A 25,344-nucleotide genomic window follows, 5' to 3' on the forward strand; every position below is an offset into this window, starting at 1 on the left:
AGTGTCTGGAATGGCAACACTTTTTTTTAAAATTTATTCACTTTACACCCCAATCACTGCTCCCCCCCTGCCACCCACTTGCACAAACCCAATCCCCACTCCTCATCCTCTTCTTTTTTGAGAGGGTGGAGGATGCCCTGGGTCTCCCTCAACTCCAGTACCTCAAGCCTCCGTGGGATTAGACATCCTTTCCCACTGAGACCAGAAAAGGCATTCGAGCTAGTAGAACATATTCTACATACAGGCAACAACTTTTGGGATAACCCCTGTTCCAGTGGTTCAGGACTCACATGAAGACCCAAGATGCACATCTGATACATATGTGTATGTATCATATGTCTATGAGCCAATCTGTGTATGGTCTTTAGTTGGTGGTTCAGACTCTGGGATCCCCAAGGTCTAGGTTAGTTGACTCTGTTGGTCTTCCTGTGGAGTTTCTATTCCACTTAGGGCTGCAACCTTTCACCTACTCTTCCATAAGAGTGCCAAAACTCCATCCAGTGTTTGGTTGTGGACCTCTGCCTCCATCTGAGTTGGCTAGAAACAAGGTTTTAACAAGGCAACTTAAATACCTTAATTAAAAATACTTCATTGCTATGAAACACAAATAGTTATCTGGTCCTTCAACAAGTCATAAACCTTATCCTGGTGAAGAATCTTGCTTTGATGCTAATGGATACTGACTGATGGTAGTAGTTTCTATAAGCCAGAATGGCATATGGCAACTTCTTAAAATAAGACTACAGTGAGGTTTCCTACATCAATTGATTCATTCTTTTTGAAAGATTTCTCTATGCTTTGTCATGCAGTTTGACAACACTTTACCAACCATAGAACTTCTTTCAAAATTGAATCCTTTCAAGCCCTGCCACTGCCTTTTCTACTAGGTTTGTAAAATACTAATAAATCCATTGTTGTCCTTTCCATTGAGGTTCACACTATGTGTACCAGGAGTATACTCTCTCAAGAAACCACTTATTTTTTTCATCTATAAGAAACAACTCTTCATTTTTATTCATGAGATTTGTAGCAACTCAATCACATCTTTAGGACCCATCAATAATTCTAGCTCCTTTTCTTCCAAAGCTGCACTTATTTCATACAGCATAGTACTGAATCCCTTAGTTATCCATGAGAGTTGGAATGAATTTCTCTGTAACTCCTTCCAATAGAAGACTGTTTGATCTACTTTGTTTTTTTCTCCTCTTTCTTTGGATCACGAATTTTTGTAATGGTACCTAAAAAGAATAGATCTTCTCTAGGAGATGTACTTTTCTTGGATCCATGAGAGCATCACTATCTAGTGAAGCTTTAGCCTTACCATGTATGATCTACAGTCTTTGATCTAAGAACTGTTAATGAATCCTGTGATGACAAGCACAAGAACAATGTTAACTCCAATGTACATCTTTCTTGGAGCTCTTAGGTGAGCAGTAGATTTGACAAACGACAGTACAATAAACAGACAGTTAATTTGTCTTTGTTTTTCCTAGCTGTAGACCTTAAAATATTCGTGAATACATAGTATAAATAGATATGCTATTGTCCTGGCTTTATTAAGCCATATAAAATTCTTTAGGACCTAAAGCAATTCCAAAGGCGAAATGAATTCTTGGCTTCTACCTAGAGTCATTGGCTACATTAGCTCTTAACAGGAAAGTCAGATTGACCTTTGAAGACTTGAAGCCATAAGATGATCTCTACTCATCGCTGTCACTATTAGCACTAGTTAGTTGTCAATCTGACATACCTGGAAAGAAGAAACTTGATTGATAAATTGCTTCTAGTGAATTAGCCTGTGGCCATGTCTAGTGGGCATTTCCTTTTTCTTTTCTTTTATTAATTAGCTTATTGATTTACTTTACATTATGATCTGATCTCAGCTTCCCTTCCCTACTGTTCTCATTTACCAGTCTCTTTCTCACATCACCTCCCCCTATACTCCCTCCTTTTCTCCTCAGAGAAGGGGGAGACCTCCTGTGGATATTAACCCACCTTGGCATATCAAGTTGTAGGACTGTGCACATCTTCTTCTATTGAGGCTAGACAAGGCATCCCAGTTAGGAGAAAGGGAACCAAAGTCAGGCAATGTTGTCAGAGACAGCTCCTACTCCTGCTTTAGGAATCCCACATGAAGACCAAGCTGCACAACTGTTATATATGTGCAAAGAGCCTAGGTCTATCCTCTGCATGCACTATGGTTAGCAGTTCAGTCTCTATGATCCCCTATGGGCCTAGGTTAGTTGATGCTGTATGTTTTGTATGTTTTCTTGTGGTGTCTTTGACCTCTCTGGCTACTTCAATCCTTCTTCCTCCTCTTCTACAGGATTCCTCAAACTCCACTTAATGTTTGACTGTGGGTCTCTTCATTAGTTTCCATCAGCTGCTAGATGAAGACTTTCTGACGACAGTTATGCTAAGCTGTCTGCAAATACAGCAAAGTATCATTAATAGTGCCAGGGGTGGGCTCCCAGTCATTAGTTGGCCTTTTCCTCAAATTTTGCTCCATCTTTCACCCTTGCACATCTTGTAGGCAGGAAAAATTGTGGGTTTAAGGTTTTGTGGCTGGGTTGGTATTCCAATCACTTCATTTGAAGTTTGGCTTGGTTGCAGGGTCCATATCCTCCACTGCTAGGAGTCTTAGCTAGGGTCACCCTCATAGATTCATGGGAGTTTCCATTGTTCTAGGTTTCTGCCTTGTCCCAGACATGCCCCTGAATCCAGTTGACATTCCCAGTATTGTCCCTCTACCTTTTCCCATCCTGAGCTGTCCTCCATAAAGTCGCTGCTCTCCATAAACCCCTGATGTCTAATCTTCCTTTATCAGTGAGATTCAAGCATTCCCCCTTGGCCCTCCTTGTTACTTAGCTTCTTTGGGTCTGTGGTTTGTAGCATGGTTATTCTGTACTTTATGACTAATATCCACTTACAAATGACTATATACCATGTTTGTCTTTCTAGGTCTAGGTTACCTCATTCAAGATGATCTTTTCTGGTTCCAACCATATTCTGTGTACCCAAAATAAGGTACACCATACCACGAGGACTCTTGCTAACCTATGCTCATAGCAGCTTTATTCATAATAGCCAGAAACTGGAAAGAAGCTAGATGTCCTTTAACTGAAGAATGGGTACAGAAAATGTGCTTCATATACACAGTATAGTATTACTCTGCCATTAAAAACAATGATGTTATGAAATCTGTAGGCAAATGGAAGGGCATTTTCTTAATAGTAAATTGATGCAGGAGGGTCAAGCCCACTGTGGGCAGGGCTAATCTCAACCTGGTGGGCTTGGGAAGCGTAGGAAAAGTATCTGTGCAAGCTCAAGGAAATAAGCCAGCAAACAGCATTCCTCCATGGTCTCTGCTTCCAGCTCTTGTCCTGCCTCGCCTTGAAGATGGACTATACATATGGCAAAGAAGTCCTTTCCTTCCCCAAACTTTGTCAGTGTTTTATCACAGCAACAGAAAAATAACACAAAATGAAAGAAAACAAAAAGTTAAGCCACAAGGTAGAAAAGTCCTACACAGTGTCTTCTCCCAATAGAAGGTTGTTTAATCTGGAACAACTTTCTATTGGAAATCTGTTGTTTAGAGTCACCTCCATCATCCATCATCTTGGCTAGATCTTTGGCATCATTTGCTGCAGCCTTAGCACCAGTACTTGCTACTTCACCTGGCAATTTGATGTTATGAAGACAATTTTTTTTTACTCAAATCTTAAGAACTTCAAAATTCTTCAAAATTCAACCTTTTTTGTCTGCAACATCCTCATTTCTTGCAGATTTCATAGAATTTCAAGAATAGGAGGATCATTCCAAATCGGGTATTGGAATATGGGAGTGTTGTGGCAGTGTGAGGCTTCTTTCCAGACCATAAAGCTTTCTATAGTTCAGCAAGAAAACTTTGCACTGTCATATCATCCATTGCACTCACTGACAAAGCATGCTTAGCCCACTTCAAGAACTTTCCCTTTGTACTCATAATCTGCCTCATTGATGCGAGAACGCCTAGCTTTTTCTTTAAAGTGAGAGACTTGAGACTATTCTTTTGAATTTCATTATGAGAGACCTCCGTGGGATTGATATCTGGCCTCTTTTCAATATTGTTGTGTCTCAGGGAATAAGGAGTCCCTAGGAAAGAAATGAAAGAATGACTGCTCTGTGTAGCAGCCAGAAAATTTGTCTTAACTTTCTTCTGTGGCCACAGTTCATGGCACCCCACAAAATTACATTATCATCACAAATCACTAACAACAAATCATCATAACTGACATAATGTGGGTGAAAAGTGTGAACTACTATGATAATGGCTAAAATGTGATACAGAGGCATGATGTTAGCACATACAGTTAGGGCAATAGTATGGATGGACTTGGACTTGATTAATACAGACTGACCACAGACTATAAATTCATAAAAACTGCAGTATCTGAGAAACACAATAAAGTGCAGTAAAATGAAGAGAATAGATCGAAATGGTTATATTGCATCTAGAGTATGTCTTTTTTGTTTGTTTTTTTTTTGTGTTTGTTTGTTTTAATTTTTCAAGACAGGGTTTCTCTGTGTAGCCCTGGCTGTCCTGGTCCCAGAACAGATCATGCTGGCCTCGAACTCAGAACTCCACCTGCCTCTGCCTCCCAAGTGCTAGGATTAAAGGTGTGTGCCACCACCGCCTGGCTCAGAGTATGTCATATAATAGTTTCTTTGCATTTTTATTCTCTACAAAGATGATATTATTTGCTCTTCTAGGCATCATGTTAATTTGCCCAAGTTAGCATGCCCAGAAGGTATAATATTCACCTCAGTGTAATATTACAACATTTCAATGTCTCAGTTAAGATAATTTAAATTATGATGGTGCTGTCACAATCTCTAAATTTTAGTGGTTTTACAGTAGTTTTATTTTTCATTTATGTAAATGTGGTAACTAGAATCTCTGCTTAGTGACTAGTCATCATATAATCCAGGGTGACAGAGCAACCATCATGTAAAACATTACCAGTCACTGTTGCATAAAGATAGCTGTGCAAGGTATCACAATGGCAAATAAGTGTTTTGGCCTGAAAGTGCTACACAATTGTGAGCAAGAACCTTCCTTACAAGTAATTGGCCAGAGCCAGATACATGGCCCCATCAATCACAATGAGGCCATAAAGTGTGATTAATGCCTAAAGTCAAAGAGCGTTAAGTATTTGGAGAGCAGAATTAATGGCTGCCTATGTTGAATACTGAACAAAATGTAGAATTTGCCCTTTTACCTTATATTATATCCCCTTCCTTCCCTAAATATCCCAAACCATTACCAATAAAGTTCCATACACACATGTACACACACATGTATATACATTTCTACTGTATGTGGGATCATATTACTATACAGCTTATAGAATTATTTCTATACATTTACCTCAGTCTCATTGTTGTTTGTATCATATTCACTAATATGGATATGTTCTTTTCAGTGCCATGAAAAAAAGAGCTTGTTCTTATACTTGCATTGCATATGAACTGATCCTTCTCATGTATGTATTTGTATTTGGAGTTCTTTAGTTGTTTCTAAAAGAAAATTTTAAGTACTTTGAAAAGTTTACCAAATATTACCATATTGCCTTCCCAAACACTGCATAATAATATTATAATTAGTATATAAAAGTGTAAGCTACACATTTGGAAGAATATCGACAGAGCAAAGTGTTGGATGATGAAGGATTTAAATACTGTATGATTCACTTTTTGTCTAAACAACATATAAGACCCTTTGACCAGTACTTTTCAGTTTAATGCTAGGAAAAACTCTAAAAACTTACTAAGCCTTTTGACGTGCAACACCTTTGGTTATATATTATTTGTCAGACACAATTTCCCATATCAGCTGAAAGGGGGTGTTAGGGAAATTTAATATTCTTTTTTTCTTCTGGAGGACTATGCTTAAAGTTAAAACTCAAGTAGAACTCCATTGTGTAAATGTACCATATTTTCTTTATCCATTCTTTGATTAAGGGATATCTGGGTTGTTTCCAATTTCTGGATATTACGAATAAAGTTGCTATAAACATAGTTGAGCAAATTCCGTTGGGGTATGGTGGAACATCTTTTGAGTATATCCCCAGGAGTTGTATAGTTGGGTCTTGACATAGATTGATTCCCAATTTGCTGAGCAACTACCATATTGATTTCCATAGTGGCTGTACAAGTTTGTACTTCCAACTTCAGTAGAGGCATCTTCCCTTTGCTCCACATCCTCACCGCCATCAGTTATTGCCTGAGTTTTTGATCTTAGCCATTCTAACAGGTGCAAGATGGAATCTCAAAGTAACATTGATTAAAAAAGAGAAATTCTATGCTACACATGTTTTCTTATTTGCATACTGCCCTGAGTATTCATCTCTTTATAGTATGTCCCTTCTGTTCTCCCTCAACAGAAGATGGTTCCTTCCTCCTAACGTTATTCTTATTTGGACCATATGCCAACATTTTGGATCCTCATTTTTATTAGTTTTTACCCTCTTTCCATTTTGCAAGTTTTATCTATGTCTTTTTTCTTCTTGATGTATATATATTTTTCCTGTATCTGTGTCCTATCTCTGTTTATTTCTGTTGCTTTGTTTTTCTAACTTGGTATTTATGGCTCTGCATGTTTTACTCTTCATGTCTGTTTTAACCTCCATTTCTATTAGAGCGATCAACAGAATCAGCTGTCCCTGCATGAGCTATTTTTAAACGACAGGAAGTTCCTGAGGATAGGATAGATAGAGATACAGAGAATAAAAAATGTCCTGATTGCTTGAAAGTTGGATTAGATAAGTTTTGTGATCTTGTCAGTTTAAGTATTATTGAGAACCAACTTCTTTTTCTTTTTTTTAATTAGATGTTTTCTTTATTTACAATACAATCTCCTTTCCCAGGTTCCCCTCCAAAGTGAAGAAATAAAATAAAAACAAAAACAAAAACAAAAACAATCCCCTGTTCCTTCCCCCTCCCACTGCTGACCACCCTACCCCCTCCTGCTTCCTGGCTCTGACATTCCCCTACACTGGGGCATAGAACCTTCACAGGGCCAAGGTCCTCTCCTCCCATTGATGACCAACTTGGCCATCCAAATAGAATCTTGCAAATATTGCTGCATGTTTGTTTTCTGCTTAGGTACCCAGTAGGACCTTATGACTGTAATCATTAGACTTCATTATAACTAATAACAGATTTAGATGAGGTTAAGGGATTAAGATAAACTAAAAAAGTATGATCCAGATATACGACTGGATATATTGTGACTCCAAAATTCCCCTGATGATAATAATATGAAAATACTTATGTGTACTTTGCAACTAGATGATATTTTTCATCCACATACATTCATAAGTTAAGCTTGTTTTAATTCCAGAAGTGCAATATGAGGACATGCTATGAACCCACAGTGTCTGGCACTTTAAAGGAGAAATAGAAGAAAGTATAGAAGGCAATTTGCAAATTATACCTGAATGTCACCTGAGAATAACATCATCATTGCAATCATCTGTTGGAAGATTTAGTTCAATTACATTTTTAAAGACTCTCTAGTCAAGAGAGTACTACTTATATCAGAATTTGGTACTCCAAGGAAAGGAATACTAATGCATTCATTAGCCATTGTCCTATCATCTTCCTCCTTTGCAATTTTGCACATAGCCTTTGGGGAGCAGGGGATTGTGTGTCAACCCTAGGGAATCAATAAATACCAGGCTCTCTGGGGGAATATGAACTGCAGGAGTAAGAACTATTGCATATTTATGACAATGGTAGGGAAGAACAGACTATTTTTTTGGGGGGGAGGTAATTTTGAAATAATTGAATAGCAGGAAAATTGTCATCGTCGTAGGTATTATGCATGCTCCTGTACACTTTCTTCACACAACAGTAAGCTGGTTGTAAAATCACCAAGAGAAAAGTTATAATGCAATAAACCGAAGATTTTCATGGGAAAGCTCCAACTGCTGCTGACACTTTTATTATTTAAACAGATGTGTGGAACCTTATGTTGAGAGCCCACTGGTCAGTCCTAAGACATTCGTTGATCAATGATGATATTTCAGGCTGACTGCTGCTGCAGATGAACACTGCTAGGAGATTGATTACACTGGCCTTTCTCTTTGACTGTTTGAATTGGCAGTTTGGCAGATTTTCTCTTTCAACGGGAAATCTAAATCACCCATTGAGCATGCTGCAAAGTACTTCTCTAACTTTCTTTTCCCTTACCACTTAGCATATATAGGTTGATCTTCACTATTTTCTACTTGACTAAGCACTGTAGTATTCATACATCTCTACAGATGGGCTATACCGCCTTAATGCTAAAGAGACAAAGTTTATCATCTTTTGACTTGATTTAGCATTGAATGTCTACGGGAAAATAATATAGTATTCGTTAAAAGACCTGGCTTTGATCATGCAGGTTCAAAATCAAACCTCTATTTTGTGATTTTTCTAATATGATTTTGACAAATCACAGCTGTTTTTTCCCTTGAAAAGTAAAATCATGATAATAATGCTTCAATAAATTTTTGAAAGATCACAATGGTATATAACAGCTCAGTAATACATGTCTGACATACACAGATCTGCTCAATAAATTATAAGCATAGAATATAGCCTATCAAAATTTTTTATTAACTTAGTTGTTGTCACAGTGTTCTTGAAAATATGCAATAAGTATGCATGTCTAGCTCTTCTAATCCTCATTGATCTTAAATGAAGGGGGGAGGAAAGTGAATGTCTGAAATAATTATGGGGTTAACTTAGTCTATTTCAGTGATAATTTATCTAGTTAAAGTCAAACATTGCCTTTCAGAAAGAATAGAGAAAGATTAATTATATGAGTAGAAATATTTCTAAGCTTTTTCAAAACACTGACTTATTAGTTATCAAACATAGTCTCTATATTCAAGGGGAATTCAAGCACATGAATACTTGGTGAATAGATTCCTAAAAAGCCTTCTCAATAATCATTGTGGCTTGCTAATTATGAGATATCAAAATCCTAGACAATCCTTTCTGGAAAAAGTTAATATAACTTTCAGATAGCTTTTAGATTGAAACAGTGAAGATACGATAATAGCTATAATAGTTTTAGAGGAGAATACCTTGGTTAAACCCTGAAAAATTTAACCAACATGATTAAATAGGTAAAAACAAAACAAAACAAAACAAAACAAAAAACAAAGATCAGCATGGCTGTAGGAAGAGTTATGTCAGATCTGAGGCAATGAGGCATTTGTTTTTAACAAAGTCACTGGGAATGAAGGAGGTTTTTCATAGAAAGGTAAGGAAGAGGAGCTAGAGTAAGGATGTTGTCAAGGCAAAGTTTGAAATTGTAAAGCTAAAATTCTCTTCTGCCCTATAAATTTTGTTGCTTCTGATGTATTGACCTATGGAGAATGAAGGACATATTGAACACTTAAATGTCTTTTCCAAGTTTTAGTTTGGATTCTTCTAAAAGGGGGCACTTAAGATTAGGATTAAGTTGCAGGAGGTTGATTTGAAAATGTTACATGGGAGCGGAACATCAGGGGAGGTATACAAATGAAACATACAACAAGGAATGAGTTGCCATTTCTTGGTGGAGTATGAAAAGAGTGATGGAGATGGAGTTAAAAGCTCATATAGCTGATTAAGAGCCACTCACTACATATTAATTATATAGCATTTACATTTTATCTCCTATATTGGTCATGCTGCATTTATAGTAGAAAATTATTTATAGGGCAGAAGAAAAACCTAGAAAAACTTATGCAGAGGTATTTTAGAGTGGGACAAGAGTATATTTATAGGACACTAGTGGTGTTCATGGAAATAGAAAGTATGCCACAAGTCATATGCCAAGAATCATATTTTAGATAAATAATGTCTTATTTTAAAAAATGAACATTTTAAAATGTTCTATTCATTTGAAGTCTTGAGCACTTAATATCATATATACATAGGACTGAGTTCTACTTGTTAAAGTTTCATTGACCATAAGTTGTGTGTCAAGCTCTGTATTAAGAGCTAAAGATACAATAGGCAATGACTAACTGGCTTCCCTTGTAAAGGGCATATTACAATGGGCAGGGAGTAGAAAAAGACAAGAAAATGAGCAAATGGAACTTAATCATTAAATGTCTCAACTTATTAGAATGTAAACATTATTACTTCCACATTAGGTACCACTTGCTATGCTTTATTTCACTTATCCTTTCTCTCTAAGAGATGAAAATATTGATAAATATGTCAGTCTGATTCTATAACCTTTCACATGCTTTCACAATTTGGATGAGCATCATTCTTACTCTAGGTCCTTTGTCTTTTTCTGTTTCTTTTTAATTAATTAATTAATTTTTTATACTCCATATTTTATTCCCCCTTCCCTGTCCTGTCCATTATCTGATTGCTCCACATCCCATACCTCTTCCCCAAACCCCTGTCTCCATATAGATGCCCCCACCCCCACCCCACTTGACCTCTAAACTCCCTGGGGCCTCCAGTCTCTTGAAGGTTAGGTGCATCATCTCTGAATGAATATAGACCCAGCAGTCCTCTACTGTATGTGTGTTGGGGGCCCCATATTAGCTGGAGTATGCTATCTGTTTGGTGGTCCAGTGTCTGAGAGATCTCGGGGGTCCAGGATAATTGAGACTGCTGGTTCTCCTATAGGGTTACCCTCCTCTTCAACTTCTTTCAGCCTTCCCTAATTCAACCACAGGGGTCAGATGCTTCTGTCCATTCTTTATTCACTCTAAACTATTATCTGATAGCAATATAATCCCCTTAATCCCCAACAGAGTAAACAAATTATTCTAGTGTCTTGAAATTTCTTCAGGGATATGGTATTTGCTTCCTTTGCTGATACACTCATCACTTCCTGAAAGGAGAGTGTTTAGGAATGAGCAGTGGAGAAAATATTTATATTTGTGCTATGTGTCTCTTCCCTTGATTGGCCATCTTTGGACATTATATAAATAAATAGTTGCTGTGATAACCCAAGGATAAGAGAGTTCCTCGAATATCACCTCTGGGCATTGGAAAGTGAGACCAATAGTTGGTGCCACCATATTATGCTTCTTTCTTGTACACACATCTTCATGTTGCAAAGCTTTTTGGCAAGAATAGTATATTCATTGACCCCCAACTTGAAGATTTGGATGCTGCAATTTGTCTTCTCTGTGCTGGGAATAGGCAAGAAGTAGTTTAGTCCTCTTGTCACCTGGCAGTTTTCAACCCACTTGCCTCTCCCAGAGTTCTTTATCCCTGTAGCAGGGGTGCAAAAGTATGATAATAATAAACACAGAGTGATCTGTTGTCCTTATGCAAGGGTAATTAACTTCTCCTTATTAAGCCTCGCTGTTTATTGGTGAATTAAGAGCATCATCACAAGGAGCTAGCAATGTTGATTTGCTGAGCTAGTGGCTAAACCGGGAACATTTTCTGAAAATTTGCATGCCTTTAAAAATCCCAATACTCAGGAAGCTGGTCTACAGAGTGAGTTCCAGAACAGCCAGAGCTATTACACAGAGATACCCTGTCTCAGAAAACAAACAAACAAACAAAACAAAAGAATTTTATGTATCAAATGGATCATTGAGGTGAATTTAGAAAACATGGAATGCCACCCACTACATGATATCACTCTGATAATTTTATAATCTGGTGAGGTTTATGTCCTTTGAGTACAGATCCATTATAAAGGAATAAAACTTTAAACAATATTTGGCATCATTAAATGTTACCCAGCAGTCCTTCCTGCTTTTCCACCTAGGTTTTCTTCCATTCATTTTCCTGATGATCACGATGGTTTCTTTAACCTTTCCAACCTTTTTGCCATCACTTATCCTGGGTTTATGAAAATCATTGTGCAGCACACTGCTCCTCATCTTCTGATGCTTCAAAATCAACTGAAAAGTCTTAGCTCACTTGAGGCAAAACCATAAAATGGTTGGTTTGTTTCTTTTTCTCAAAATGTCTCTTGGTGGTGCTGGAGAGTAGCCGTTCTCTGTTAATTCCGTTCTCTGTTAATGCCATCCAAGTTTACACTTTTGTTATTTTTTTTATTATTATTTTTAAGTCCTTTCATTCCAAATGCTTAAGACTGGGTGCTATTCATTTTTAAATGTGGGTATCACCATTGTGTAAAATGTCATCCTATCATATAAATAAACAAAGGAGCTGTCTGTTCTGATGATTCTGAAGAGGACAAGTAATAATCCTGGGCATAGTAGCATTCTATAGGTTATTTGGAAATTAACTTCATGAAGATGAAGGAGGGGTAGCTCAGGATAAAGGCTAAGTGCAAATGGCATGAGAAGTATATGGTCTTATATATCCAGAGACAAATGACATGATCCAAATAATTATGCTATAACCATACAAAAGAATAATGCTATGAATTCAGACCAAAGAAGCAACCAAGGAGCCCATCTTCATGCCCTTGAAAGCCAAAAGGCTAGAATTCAATTTTTGTTTTGCATCTAGTTGAAACCACTGAGAAATTTTTTGCTGGGATCTCTCACATTTTAACTTTGAGTTTTCAAACGTTCTTTAATTTCCATTAAAATAAAGCCAGATGACAGTAGATTATCATTTCTGCAGCCAATCTTTGAAAAGTACAGTAGAAATTTGGGTATGTCTTATCTGAAATGCTTGGAAAAAACATTTTTTTTTATGTTCAGGACCTTTTAAATTTTTTATAATCTTCTTGTAGACATTACCACTTGAACATCTTGAATGGTATTTCAGAGGATTTTGTATTTCCAGATAAGGGTATCAATTTATAGCTGTGGTTTCATTGAGGCAAATGTGTATATGTGGTTCAGATTTTTATTTTCTTTTGTTTTGTATTTCAGCTGCCAGAGAACTTGAACAATGAAGCTGCCACTTCTTCTGGCCTTGGTGGTCTGTTCTGCAGTCAGTACAAATTTGAAGATGGTGTCAAAGAGAAATTCTGGTATGTTGCTGGTGACTTCCTGCTATATGATCAAAGTGTGTGGAGTTTTGTTTTTTGTTTTTTGTTTCCAAGCATTCATAGGTCACTTATGTCTTTAACTAGAAACACCTTTAAATAGAAGCTCTTATATTCTGGCTCTATTGGAAAGCAGCCAAAATAGAAATGAAGTTTGTTGCTTACCACTGAGAAAATGTTGGGAAACCAGCGGAAGTTTGTTAAAATTCAATGGCCAGCATACTCTCAGTGGACAACAAAATATGAAAGGGCTATTTACAGTTGGTTACATTTCCTGGTGAAGAATCACCCGGGAGCAAACATTTATAAATTAAAAGAGAGAAAATCTTTAAAAAGTACATATCATTTGCACCCTAATTCAATGTACAAAAATATGATTTGAAGAGATGCTTTGGAAAAATATCAGTGAGTTCTCCATATCTGTATAGAATTCCTAACAGGAAGACATTTAAAGGATTCAGTTTCAAATAGTAATTTCATGAAAAGAAATGTTCTTGAGCAGAAACACCTATTCCTAGAACATGGCTGTCTGGTAGCCAATCCAATCATGATTATACTAAAAGATTAGCTGTCAACAATAGATATTTCAATTAAAACTTACTATTTGTTTAATAACATATGGAGATGTGTCTTTCAGTTTTGATTACATATCTAGTTATAATTACAAAACATGCATGGGATTTTAACAGTTGATTTTCTGAATATAACCATTCTACTAAGATACTGAGGAATGCGTTATCATATCAAAACTAAAAACCAAGCCAGGCTTTTCTTACTGACTTCTATTTCCATTATTTCCATTAAAGGTATGCACTTTACTATCATTAAGTCTAAAATCACAGCAACAAAGTGCATGCTAACCTTTCAATACAGTATGTCCTGAATTAGGCTCGGAGTTTAGTGCTTATTTTCTGAGGTTAAAATGTACTTTGCTATTCGAAATAGCTAATAGTGTTGTACAGCTAATAGCATATTAATAAGTTTCAAAATTGGTGGCTAGAATTATAAAAAGAGAAAAACAAGACTGAAGTCTGGATAATTGTGGGATGGTAATGGGAGGGCTCTGCATGGGCGTGTCTTTGTGTTACAGACTCCCACATTTAAATCACATAAGAATAATTAGGATCTCTTTTCTGCTCCATTTGTGTGGATGGTTTTAGTCTAGCATCTCTCCAACTTGGCACATCATTTATGGCTGCCATTTCTTCTTTTACTTTTCAAGTCACATTTTCACTTTCAGTCTTGGTTCAGATTGATTGTTGCTGAAGTAAAACACTTGCAGAGATTACTTACTAGCAAATGCAACCTGTTGGACCAGGTCCCATTTTTCTCAGTCAGTTATGTTATGACGTCTGTAGCACAAGCCTGAAAGGGAAGACAATGAGCTGAGTGTTTAAAAAGCCATCTACACTGTGATAGTTTAATTACAGGAAAACCCACAATAAAAGCAGAAGAGACAAATCGTTAACGTTTTGGTTTGTTCATTCATGAAGCGCCATACTATTTAAGCTTATATACATACAGAAGGTTATTGATATACTGCCGACTTTCAGAGATCAACTTGTTAATGTTTTGCTGCTTCGTGTTCACTTTCCTGGGAATCTTAGCTTTGTTTTCCCAGTGAGGTCAAGCACATTTGTCTTTATTACAGAGCACTGCACAGGAACTTATTTACTTAAGGTAAGACACTTGGGTTTTGTATTGTTTTCAGTCTTTTGTTTCCATATCATGTTGCTACTTGCTTTAGCCCAATGACAATGATGATATGGAAGAAAGACTTCCTGTAGGTCTGGGCTATGGGAGTGTTTTAAATGTGCATTATGTTATTCCTCTTCAGTCTTCCAGCTTCTCCTTATGTGTATAGAGAACAGATAGAAAAGTCTAATAGGTGAATGCTGGCTCGTGCATAACTGGATAGTTTGGTATAAAGTTTCATATTTGCTTATATATAGCTTTTTTTCTTTATATATTTGTTTATTGTTCAATTTCACAGTACAGTAAAATTGGGTGTACAATGGGTAAAGAATTCTCAGTGGGACATAGGTGGTAAGAATGGGGGAGCATGTCCTTCTACTCTTCACTTCTGTTTAGTTACCCCATCAAAATTTTCCATTGCATCAGTACACAGTTGTTGTTATTATTATTATTATTATTATTATTATTATTATTATTATTAATTATTTTATGTAGAAATATGCATATTTTCACTCTGTGATGATCAGATTTGAATAGATTTATCTTTGAAAAACATTGAAGAATGCTTCATCAAAACTTTAGCACTCAGATTTGCTTCATGCACTTTATGATGTCTTTTGCTCTTGTTAATTAAAGAGATCCAGGTTCAAACTTACATGGTTACTCTTTGTAGCATTGCCAAGGAAACCCAGAGCTTCTATTTTTCTTTTCATTTCTCTTCTCTGGAGTTCAAAACAGTAGAGTGATTAAGTCCATGATTCACTAACATTTATGACTATTTAGGTCTCAATGTGAAGCTCTAATCATTTCCACGTGGTTTATGCTAGACAGGGATCCCTTTCCTTACATTTTGGATGCCAAGGGTGTCTCTTATGCACTGGAAAGAAGTCCAAGGGATACAATTTTCTACCTCTGTACTTGCCAAATGTACTTGAGAAATGACTTAACAGTTGGAAGTTCTCTCCCCCTTCCCACTCCCACTCACCCTTCCTCTCCCTCTCCTTCTCCATCTCTCTCTCTCCCTCTCCCTCTCTATCTCTATCTCGTTTTATTTGGCAGTGCTGGGGACTGAATGCAAGGTCTCCTGTTTATTTAGCAAGTGTTTTATGACTGAACTAGGTGGAAAAGAAATCTCCTCCAAGAACATATAGTAAAAATCTCATTGTTTTAGATGATGTGCAGTTTTTAGGGGTGAGGAAGTCCATACTGTCTTTCTATGTCATAATGGGCATGCCCAACTTATACAGGAAATAACAGGACTAGAGTTGGTTGGCTAAACATGAGTTTGTTACCACCTCAACACTATACTCATAATGTCAATCAACATTTTCACTTTATAAATTTAATATATGGGTAAGGTCATTTGGAAGGTATATTCTGTTAAAATTGGTTTACTTTACTTAAAGATTTATGGAGAGACATTAGCAAATACCTTGATATGGACACATGGCAAAAAGGCCTATTTCTTTTTCTAGTAGGAGGCATATAGCTAAAACTAAATTGTTTTTTTTTTAAATTTAGGGTTATTTATTTATTTTTATTAACTTTATATTTCTATTGCAGCCCCCTCCTTCCAGTCCCACCCTTACAAATACCTCCCCTCCCATTATCCACTCTCCTCCTCATAGAAAGGGAGGCCCCCTTAGGTTCCACCCGACCTTAGAACAACTAGGACTAGGCAGGACTAGGCACATTCTCTTCTGTTGAAACTCAACCAGGTAGGGGAAGGGAATCCAATGCAGGCAACAGAGTCAGAGACAGCCCTTGTTCCAGTTGTTACACACCTGAAGACCAAGCTGAACATCTCCTATGTGTAAGTGGCCTAGGTACAGCTCCTGCCTGCTCTTTGGTTGGTGGTTCAGTCTCTGTAAGCCCTCATGGGCTCAGGTTACTTAACTCTGTAGGTCTTCTTGTATTCTTGACCCTTCCCTCTGGCTCACTCTTCAACAAAACGCCTCAAGTTTTTTTCAGATCTCTGCATTTGTTTTTGTTTTTTTCTGAGGCAGGGCTTCTCTGTAGAGCTCTGGCTGTCCTGGAACTTACTCTGTAGACCAGGTTGGTCTTGAACTCAGAAATCCTCCTGTTTCTGCCTCCAAAGTGCTGGGATTAAAGGTGTGCACCACCACTGCCTGGCTTGCATTTGTTTTAATAGTATGTTTTGGAGAAATTATTCTTCCTCATGAAATAGGCCACCCAAAGTCTTCTAATTTGCTGCTTTTTAGAACTTGATAATGTCTGTGGAGTACATGTGAATGTTATCATTAGGGCCATGAGGCTTTACCCTCACATTGCCTTGGGATTTTGTTGCTGCCCTTGTTGCTGTTGTACAAAATTGCAAGCTGTGTTGTGCAGTTGTTGGTATTCAGCTCTTCCAGCTTGGATGTCCAGATCAAAGAACATAGCATCAGTGTTGCAGGAGTATGTGTTTAAGTTTGTATCAAAAGTGGGTCATCATGCAGTCAGTTTATCTGTAGGATGACCATCCTGATCAACTTCTCTGTGATCTGCAATTGTAAATAAAGCTACCAAAAATACTTGAATCAGTCAGGAACAATGTAGTGAGTACAATGTAGTGAGAAGGATGTGAAGACCTACTGGCACACACCAGGCACTTACATATACATTTTTGGATACACTTATAGCAAATCATTCAACTCTATGTAATGAGAGAATTACTATATTTGCAATTTATGATATTATGGCATTTTCTGGTTGTTGAAGAGTGAGTAGCTGCTTGTTTTCCCTAGAAATGGGCAACCTTTAAAATTCCCAGAGGAGTAAAAGCAAACACTAAAGCAGGAATAGAGGTTATATGAACTAACTTGCCTGAATAAGCCAGATTTTTTTCAAACCCCTTCCAAGTGTAAACAAAGTAAGTTCTCTTGTGAGTCAGATTGTTATGTAATACTGAATAACATCACCTATCCTTTCTTTAAGTTCTTTGATGCTTTGTTTCAAAAATGTGGGCCAGAAGTAAAGATGGTTTAAGAATATTCATACAGAATCAACAAGAATATCAGGAAGATGGTGCTCAATTTTCATTTTATAAACTTACTGTAGTGAGAGAAGATCATGGAGAAAAATTCCACTCAAATATCTTCACCTTAGTTTAAATAGACATTCTAATAATTGGTACTTGAACATTTTAATTTCTTTAGTTAGGGTGAGTTCTCCAATGGAATTTAGAGTTTTGAGGAATAGGAATGTTGGGTGGGAATGATTGACTAGGTCAGTAGAAATATTGCATGATGAAGTTTTGAGGAAAGACAAAGTTTAGAGCAAGTTGTGAGTAGGCAGAATATTATTCATATTAGCCTGAACTTGTGGCCTGGATCGCACTCAATGAAGTGCTCAGTGGAGAAGATGAAAGAGAAATAATTTTAGAGTTCTTACTCATTGGGTTTTATATGGCCACAGGCATAGCATATTAAAAATTCTTACTGAGCATGCAGCATTCTACTAGCCCTAGTGTGTGGGAGGAAGGAAACGAAATGAAAGCTTATTCAGTCAAAACTATTTAATCTTATGTAGATAAATGAATGGCTAATAAAATTATAGTAAACTAATGGAATAATATATAGTTATCAAGATGATATTAAGATTTAGACCATATCCATACACTAAAATGTGACTATTAAATGATAGTAACTAATAAAGCAGAACATACTGAAGTTTGAAATGTGCACTTATGCTGATTAAAATTGAAATAGAATTTCTGATGAATTTTCACATTTATAGACAAATGGAGTTTTTTTCCTATAAAGATTCTTTAGTTTATAATAAAAAAAGCCTATCTCAGACTTGAAGTGATTTCTCAGATGTTAAGAGTAATGGTCAGTTGTCTAGAGGACTTCAGTTCAATTCTCAGCATCCATATGGTAGCTCATAATCATCTGTAATTATGCCTCTTCTAAGGGGGGATTTTATGTCATCTTCTGGCCTTGGCCTCCAGTATGCACATAGTATACAGACATACATGCAGACAAAAACTCATATACATTAAAAAATAAAATGAAAAAGTAACTGATACAGCTAACTGAAAATAAGTACTCATATTCAAATATGTTACATATGAAACTACTGGAGAACTACACAAGAAAATCAGTTTTAACATTAAAGTTTCATAGTGCAGGACTCTAAAGATAGGTGAGTGGGAGAAGGATGAGGTTAATGATAGATATTCTACAGAAGATTAGGAGGTGGAGTTAAATCTTTTAAACCCAAGTAGAATTAGAATTTGCTGAAAAGAGGCAGGAGGGCCATCATAGGAAAGAACCTCCTGAGAGACTCTGACAGAGCCTGACAAATACAGAATTAGAGGTTCATAGCTATCCATTGGACTGAGTACAGGGTCCCCAATGAAGGAGTTAGAGAAAGGACCCAAGGAGCTGAAGGTTTTGTAGCCCCTTAGGATGAACAACAATATGAACTAACGAGTACCCTCAGAGCTCCCAGGGACTAAAACTCCAACCAAAGAGTACACATGGTGGGACTCATGGGTCCAGCAGCATGTGTATAGCAGAGGATGGCCAAGTCAGTCATCAATGGGAGGAGAGGCCCTTGACCTTGTGAAGGTTCTACGCCCCAGTGTAGGTGAATGCCAGGGTTACCACCAGGTAGGAGTGGGTGGAGGAGGAGCATCCTCATAGAAGCAGGGGGAGCAGGGAAGATGGAGGAGGATGTTCTGGAGGGGAAACAGGGAAAGGGGATGACATTTGAAATGTAACTACTTTAAAATATCCAATAAAAAAGGAAAGGACATATTGTCAGTGAACAGAGATGGCAAGGTTCGTGCTGTATGTGCCTGGGAGAAGTGTTGTATTCATTATTAGTTTCACATTGTTTTAATAAAATATCTGAGAAAAACCACTATAAGAAAGGGTTTATTTTAGTTCAGTTTGGGGACATAGTCTGTCATGGTGGGAAAATTATGGTGTCAGGCTCTTGAGTTACCTGTTTGCATTGCATTTTCAGCCCAGAAGGGGAGAGAAAATGCTAATACTCAGCAAGTTTTCTCCTTTATATCCAGTCTAGGGACCCAGCCCAGAATTGTGCTGCCTGTATTTAGGGTGAGCCTTTATTTCTATTTCACTAAATGCAGTCTAGAAACTATCACACAGATAGGACCAGAAGGTTGTTTCAATAGTGATTCTCAACCTCAAGTTCCCATCAACAGAAACCATTCCAGGTATATGTCACCTATGTCACATTTTTTTGTTTGTTTGTTTTTGTTTTTCGAGACAAGGTTTCAAGACAGTGCAGTGTAGTCCTCGCTGTCCTGGAACTCAGTCTATAGACCAGGCTGGCCTCAAACTCAGAAATCTACCTCCCTCTGCCTCCCAAGTGCTGGGATTAAAGGTATACGCTACCACTGCCTGGCTTTAGGCTCTTTTAATTTTTATGTAGGTTTGTAATGTTTCCAAATAAAATGTTGATGAAACATAAAAGGAAACTAATTGTACTTGTCATCCTAGAGTCAAACTTCCATGTCAAATTCTGGTTTCCCACATAAGAATCATTTCAGATTTCGTTTTTGCCCACTTAGCCATTCTGTATAGTCATCTGACATTATTCCCATGAAAAGTAAAATCTTTACCACTCTATGATCCGGAGTGACTTAACTTGTTGTACTAATCCCACACCTGGGACTCTAGGACAGTTCCAGGACAGCAAGGACTACACTGCACTGTTTTGAAACCCTGTCTCTAAAAACAAAAACAAACAAACAAAAAATTAAAAGAGCCACATAATGGCCGTATATTCCTCATCTATACCACTGATTGTCTGCTGAGAGGATTTTTAAAAATGAATTGAAATTAAATATTGTTAAATTCTGTTTCGATGACTATTGAGATAAGACAATTTTCTCCTTTGTTGTATTACTAAAATGAGTTGTAGTGGATATTTCAGACAGTAAGTCGATCTGCTTCAAGGTAAATAAATAGGACCAGCCTCACAAACATCCTTCATCCAGATATATCATTCATCTGATATTTCACAAAATATTTTGCTACTTCTTGCCTAGTTTTGCTCAATATTCTTCTACCTTATTCATGAATATAATGTCTTGTTACCTTTTTGTAGTATTGCCTTCATTATATTGTGTGAGGCCGAAATTTGCTTCATAAAATAACTTGGGAAAACTTCTGATTTCTTAAATATATATATATATATATACACATATATATATATATACACACATATATATACATACATATATGTATGTATCATATATGTATGTATATATATATGTGTGTATATATATATATGTATATATATATTTAACTTTTTTTTTACAGTCCAGTCATTATCCCCATTATCCTCCTTCAGGTCCACAGTTCTTCATCTCATTCCTCCTCCCCCTGTCTCCAAGAGGATATCCTTACTCTAACCCCACTCCCAGGGTCCTAAGTCTCTTGAGGGTTAGGTTCATCTTCTTTCACTGAGGCCAGACCAGGCAGTCCTCTGCTGTATATGTGTTAGGGGCCTCGTACCAGCTAGTATGTGCTGCCTGGTTGGTGGCTTAGTGTCTGAGAGATCTCAGGGGTCCAGGTTGGGAAGATCAGCAGTCCCAACTTCTGCTTTCTCAAATGGCATTTTTCATCTTCAAATTATTAATAGTATTGACCCTAGCAATTATTTGGACTTGGAATTCTGTTTCTTTGACATTGAAAACTTGATGCTGTGATTTTAAAAATTGGATCCAGGACTGTGTATTTCACGTCTTTTCTAAAGTCAGATTTGGTACTTTGTGGTTTTTGAAGGAGTTCATCTATTTCAAGTATCCGTTTAATTTATTAGCAGGGAAGCATACACATTATACATTTGTCTCCCAAAACATCTATTGTTCCTTATGATGAAAAGTTTAAAAATTCTTTCTTCTAGTTTTTGAAACATACAATATTTTATTAATATGCTGTTTTTTTAATTTCTAATTTATGTACATTCTATATATGGTGGAGAAAATATCTAACTATCTCAAGCATCTGATGTTCATTGAAGTTTTTATTCAATGAACCCATGCTGTATAGTTTTATGTCAATTTGACACAAGCTAAAGTCAACTGAGAGGAGGGAACCTCAATTAAGAAAATGCCTCCATAAGATTGGACTGTAGGGCATTTTCTTAATTACTCACTGATGGGGAAGGGCATAGCCTATTGTGGGTGGTGCCACCTCTGCATTGGTGGTATAAGAAAACAAGCTGAACAAGTCATGAGGAGCAAGCTACTAAGCAGCACCACTCCATGGTTTCTGCATCAGCTCCTGCTGTCAGGTTCCTGCCCTGAAGCAGGTTCTGTGCTAACTTCCTTCAATGGTGGACTACACTGTAGAAGTATAAGCCAAATTAAACATTTCCTCCCCAAGTTGATTTTGGTCATGGTGTTTCATTATAGCAACAGTAACCCTATGACAAACTCTGTTGGTGAACACTGCATATGAATAGTGAATTTTTGCTATATATTATTCAGTACTTATCAATAAAGTCAAAGTAATTGATAACAGTTTTTGTATCTTCTATATAATTTCTGGTTTTGTATTACTCATCAAATAAGTTAGTGAGATGATTTTTTATTAAAATGTCTAATTATAATTGTGGATTTGTCTAATTATTCCATTATATTTGACAGTAATAGCCTCATAAATTTTGAAGTTCTTGTCAGTTATATAAATTTAAAAGTTTCTTTGTAAAGAGTAACCGAGTAACCTTTTTTAAAAAAAGTTTTCTTTGTCTATGCCAATATATCTGCTAGATGATGTAAGCCTGTTGTTTTCTTGATATGCCAATCCTTTATTCTTAGCATTTGTAGTTTTAAATGAGAAGTATGTTTTTGGTGACTGCATATTACTGCATGTTGCTTTTTATTCAGCCTGAATTTTTTTCTCTTTGCATAGAGAATGTAGTTCATTTATGATGAATATAATCTTTCTGTGTTTGGAATTCTGTCTACTCTAATGTTATACATTTTACATTTGTCTCTTCTCATTTTTCCCCATTGTTGTTATTCACTCATTTGTGATTCAGTTTTTGTTACATGAATAATTTTTGATATTCCATTTTGTGTCATGTCTAGTGACTTACTTTGTAACTGTAACTCTTTTTCTTATGTTTAGTTGTTTCTTAGAGGAGGAGGTCTCAAATTATGGCCCATGGACCCATACAAACCTCTCTCCATTGGCACGTTTTGGTAAATAAAATTGCATTGGAAAACATTGACATTATATTTTGTATACTATAGATGAGTGCTTTGTACGCTAGCTTCAGAGAGAAATACTTCCTATAAGCAAGGTATTGACCATAAAGCCTCAACTAGATTTTTAAGGCTCAGTCTCTAGTGCTCTAGTACTGACTGTTTGCATTCTTAACTTTGCAGTATCCATCCAGAATCCACAATCTGCCACTCTATGCTTCACCCATGAACCATAATATATTTGATACTAAATTCTTTCTGTTTATCCCTGCATGCTTATACTTGTTATAATCCAACTTTCTTAGACTTGTTACTTCTTAGTTCACCAGTATGAAAACCTTTCCATGCCACGGATTATGGTTAGTGAACTACTTGTCTTTTGTGTTTTTATCATAGTGTTTTCTACATTTATTATGTAAAGGTCTTATGCCTTCATTATTTTTCTACATACTTAAGAGAATTAGACAATATAGTTTTTATTTTCTGTTCATGTGTTTACTATAGCTTGGGCTCTATTTTATTTCTGATAATTTGAAATACTTTGGTATCCCCTTTTTTTCTTAGATTATAAAATAGTCTTTTTACTGTTTTGCAGAGCACAGATATCTAGAAAATTTTGGTTTTATTATGTGAAAAATGTCTTTATATTTTCTTAAAATTTGAGACTTCCTTGCCCTGGATATAGAGTGCAGGATTGACAACTCAACCAGTCTATGGTGTCAATACATTAATTCTAGTGAGAAGCCAGTGGTTGTTCTTATTTTGTCTCCTTCTGTGTGTGGCATATATTCTTCTCTGATTGCTTTGGGCAATTTGACTTTGGCTTTTAGAGCATTGCCATTCCAGACTTTGTTATACTCTCTGTATTTATCATGCTTAGAGACTAAGTAAGAATCTTGAATCTTTTACTTGAAGATGCTTAACAAATATGAAAATGATTATTTTTAATTTTTTTTCTGTTTCTGTATCAAATAAAACATGCTTGTAATTCTTATTATGTCTTTGTTTGGCTATTATATTATGTCCTTCATTGATTTTGTTTGCTAACTCATCATAACCCAAATGAGAAGTTTTCCTGTTACTCTTTGATATACCCTCTTTATCTGAGCACTCACTTGCTTACCATCATAAAGAAGATGTGGAATAAAAGTAGAAATCAATAGCAAAAGAAACCTTAGAAACCACATGAATATTTATAGATTGAGTATAACACTTTTGCGTAAATACTATTTCATTGAAGGACTCATAGAGGAAAATTTAAAACTCCCGGAAATAAATGAAAATGTTAGCACAACTTATCAGGTCCTATGTGATGTAGCCAATATGGTACATGCATAAAAACAGACTGAAGTTTTCACAAAGATAAGAAAAGTCTATACTACAAGAAAATAGTCTAATAAATAGTGCTGGTATGCTGGCAAAATTCCATATCCTCTTGAAGGATAATGAAATTAGAACGACATCTCTCACCTTGCACAAAGTTTTGCTCAAAAATAGATCAAAGACCTTAATTTAAAACTTGAAATGCTGAAGTTGTTGGAGAAAACAGGAAAGATCCTTCAAGATACAGGAATAGGCAATGGGTTTCTGAGCATGATTGCAATACCATAGGAAACAACCTGAAGAATACACATATGGGATTGCAAAAATTACGATGCTTCTACATAGAAAGGGAGAGTATTACTAGCACAAGCAGACATCTCACAGGATCAGAGAAAAATCTTTACATGCTATACTTCAGACAGGTGGCTAATATCTAATATATATATAAAGAACAACAAAAATAAACAGAGGTGAAACACAAATGGTTAATAAATCCTTTATCAGTTAATTTTCAAGAACATGCTAATTCAAACTGCTGCCCATCCTATTCTGTTCACTATGTCTGTCAAGCTATATATACTGGCAAAGATATGGGTAAGAGACAATCCTTATTTACTGCTGGTTGGAGAAAAAAGTATACAGACACTATGGAAATCACAATGGAGGTTTTATAGAAAGCTGAGAATAGCACTACTCTCCATCCTTCTTATACTTTCTGGCTATAATCAAAGCTCATATCCTACTACAGAGACACTTGGACATCCTGGCTTGTTGCTGGTGTATTCACAGTAACAAGAGAAATGAATCAACCTAGATCTCCATAGTAGATGAACAAATACTGAAAACGTGGTAAATATACACAATAGGATTTAATGTAGGTATAAAAGAAAATGAAATTATGAAATTTACAATGAAGTTAATGGATCTAGAAATTGTTGACCGAGCCAAGCCAAACTTAGAAAGATGAATACCACATGTGATATTGTCTTTTTAAAAAAAATTTCATTCCCCAAATTGACTTATTATTTAAGTGTAATATATATTCTTCCAGATGGAGTATGTATTAATGATTATACGTACTTTTCAAATTCACAACCATACTAAAATCATTATTCTCTAAGGTAATATGTTGCTTCACATAACAGTTAATTCTTTTTTTTTTTTT

The 25,344-nt window shown here is 36.3% G+C and overlaps 1 protein-coding gene across 1 annotated transcript in view; it reads left to right on the plus strand.

The window, feature by feature from the left end:
• Positions 1–25,344, plus strand: part of Il1rapl2 (interleukin 1 receptor accessory protein like 2) — a 1,196,863-nt gene that overhangs the window by 63,622 nt on the left and 1,107,897 nt on the right. The window contains exon 2 of the mRNA XM_031368558.1: positions 12,855–12,955. Within this exon, the coding sequence (XP_031224418.1) occupies positions 12,874–12,955 (82 nt within the window). The 5' untranslated portion in view covers positions 12,855–12,873. The remainder of the gene's footprint in view (positions 1–12,854; positions 12,956–25,344) is intronic.

Source organism: Mastomys coucha, chromosome X (assembly GCF_008632895.1).
Source record: "Mastomys coucha isolate ucsf_1 chromosome X, UCSF_Mcou_1, whole genome shotgun sequence".
Taxonomy (NCBI): Eukaryota; Metazoa; Chordata; class Mammalia; order Rodentia; family Muridae; genus Mastomys; species Mastomys coucha.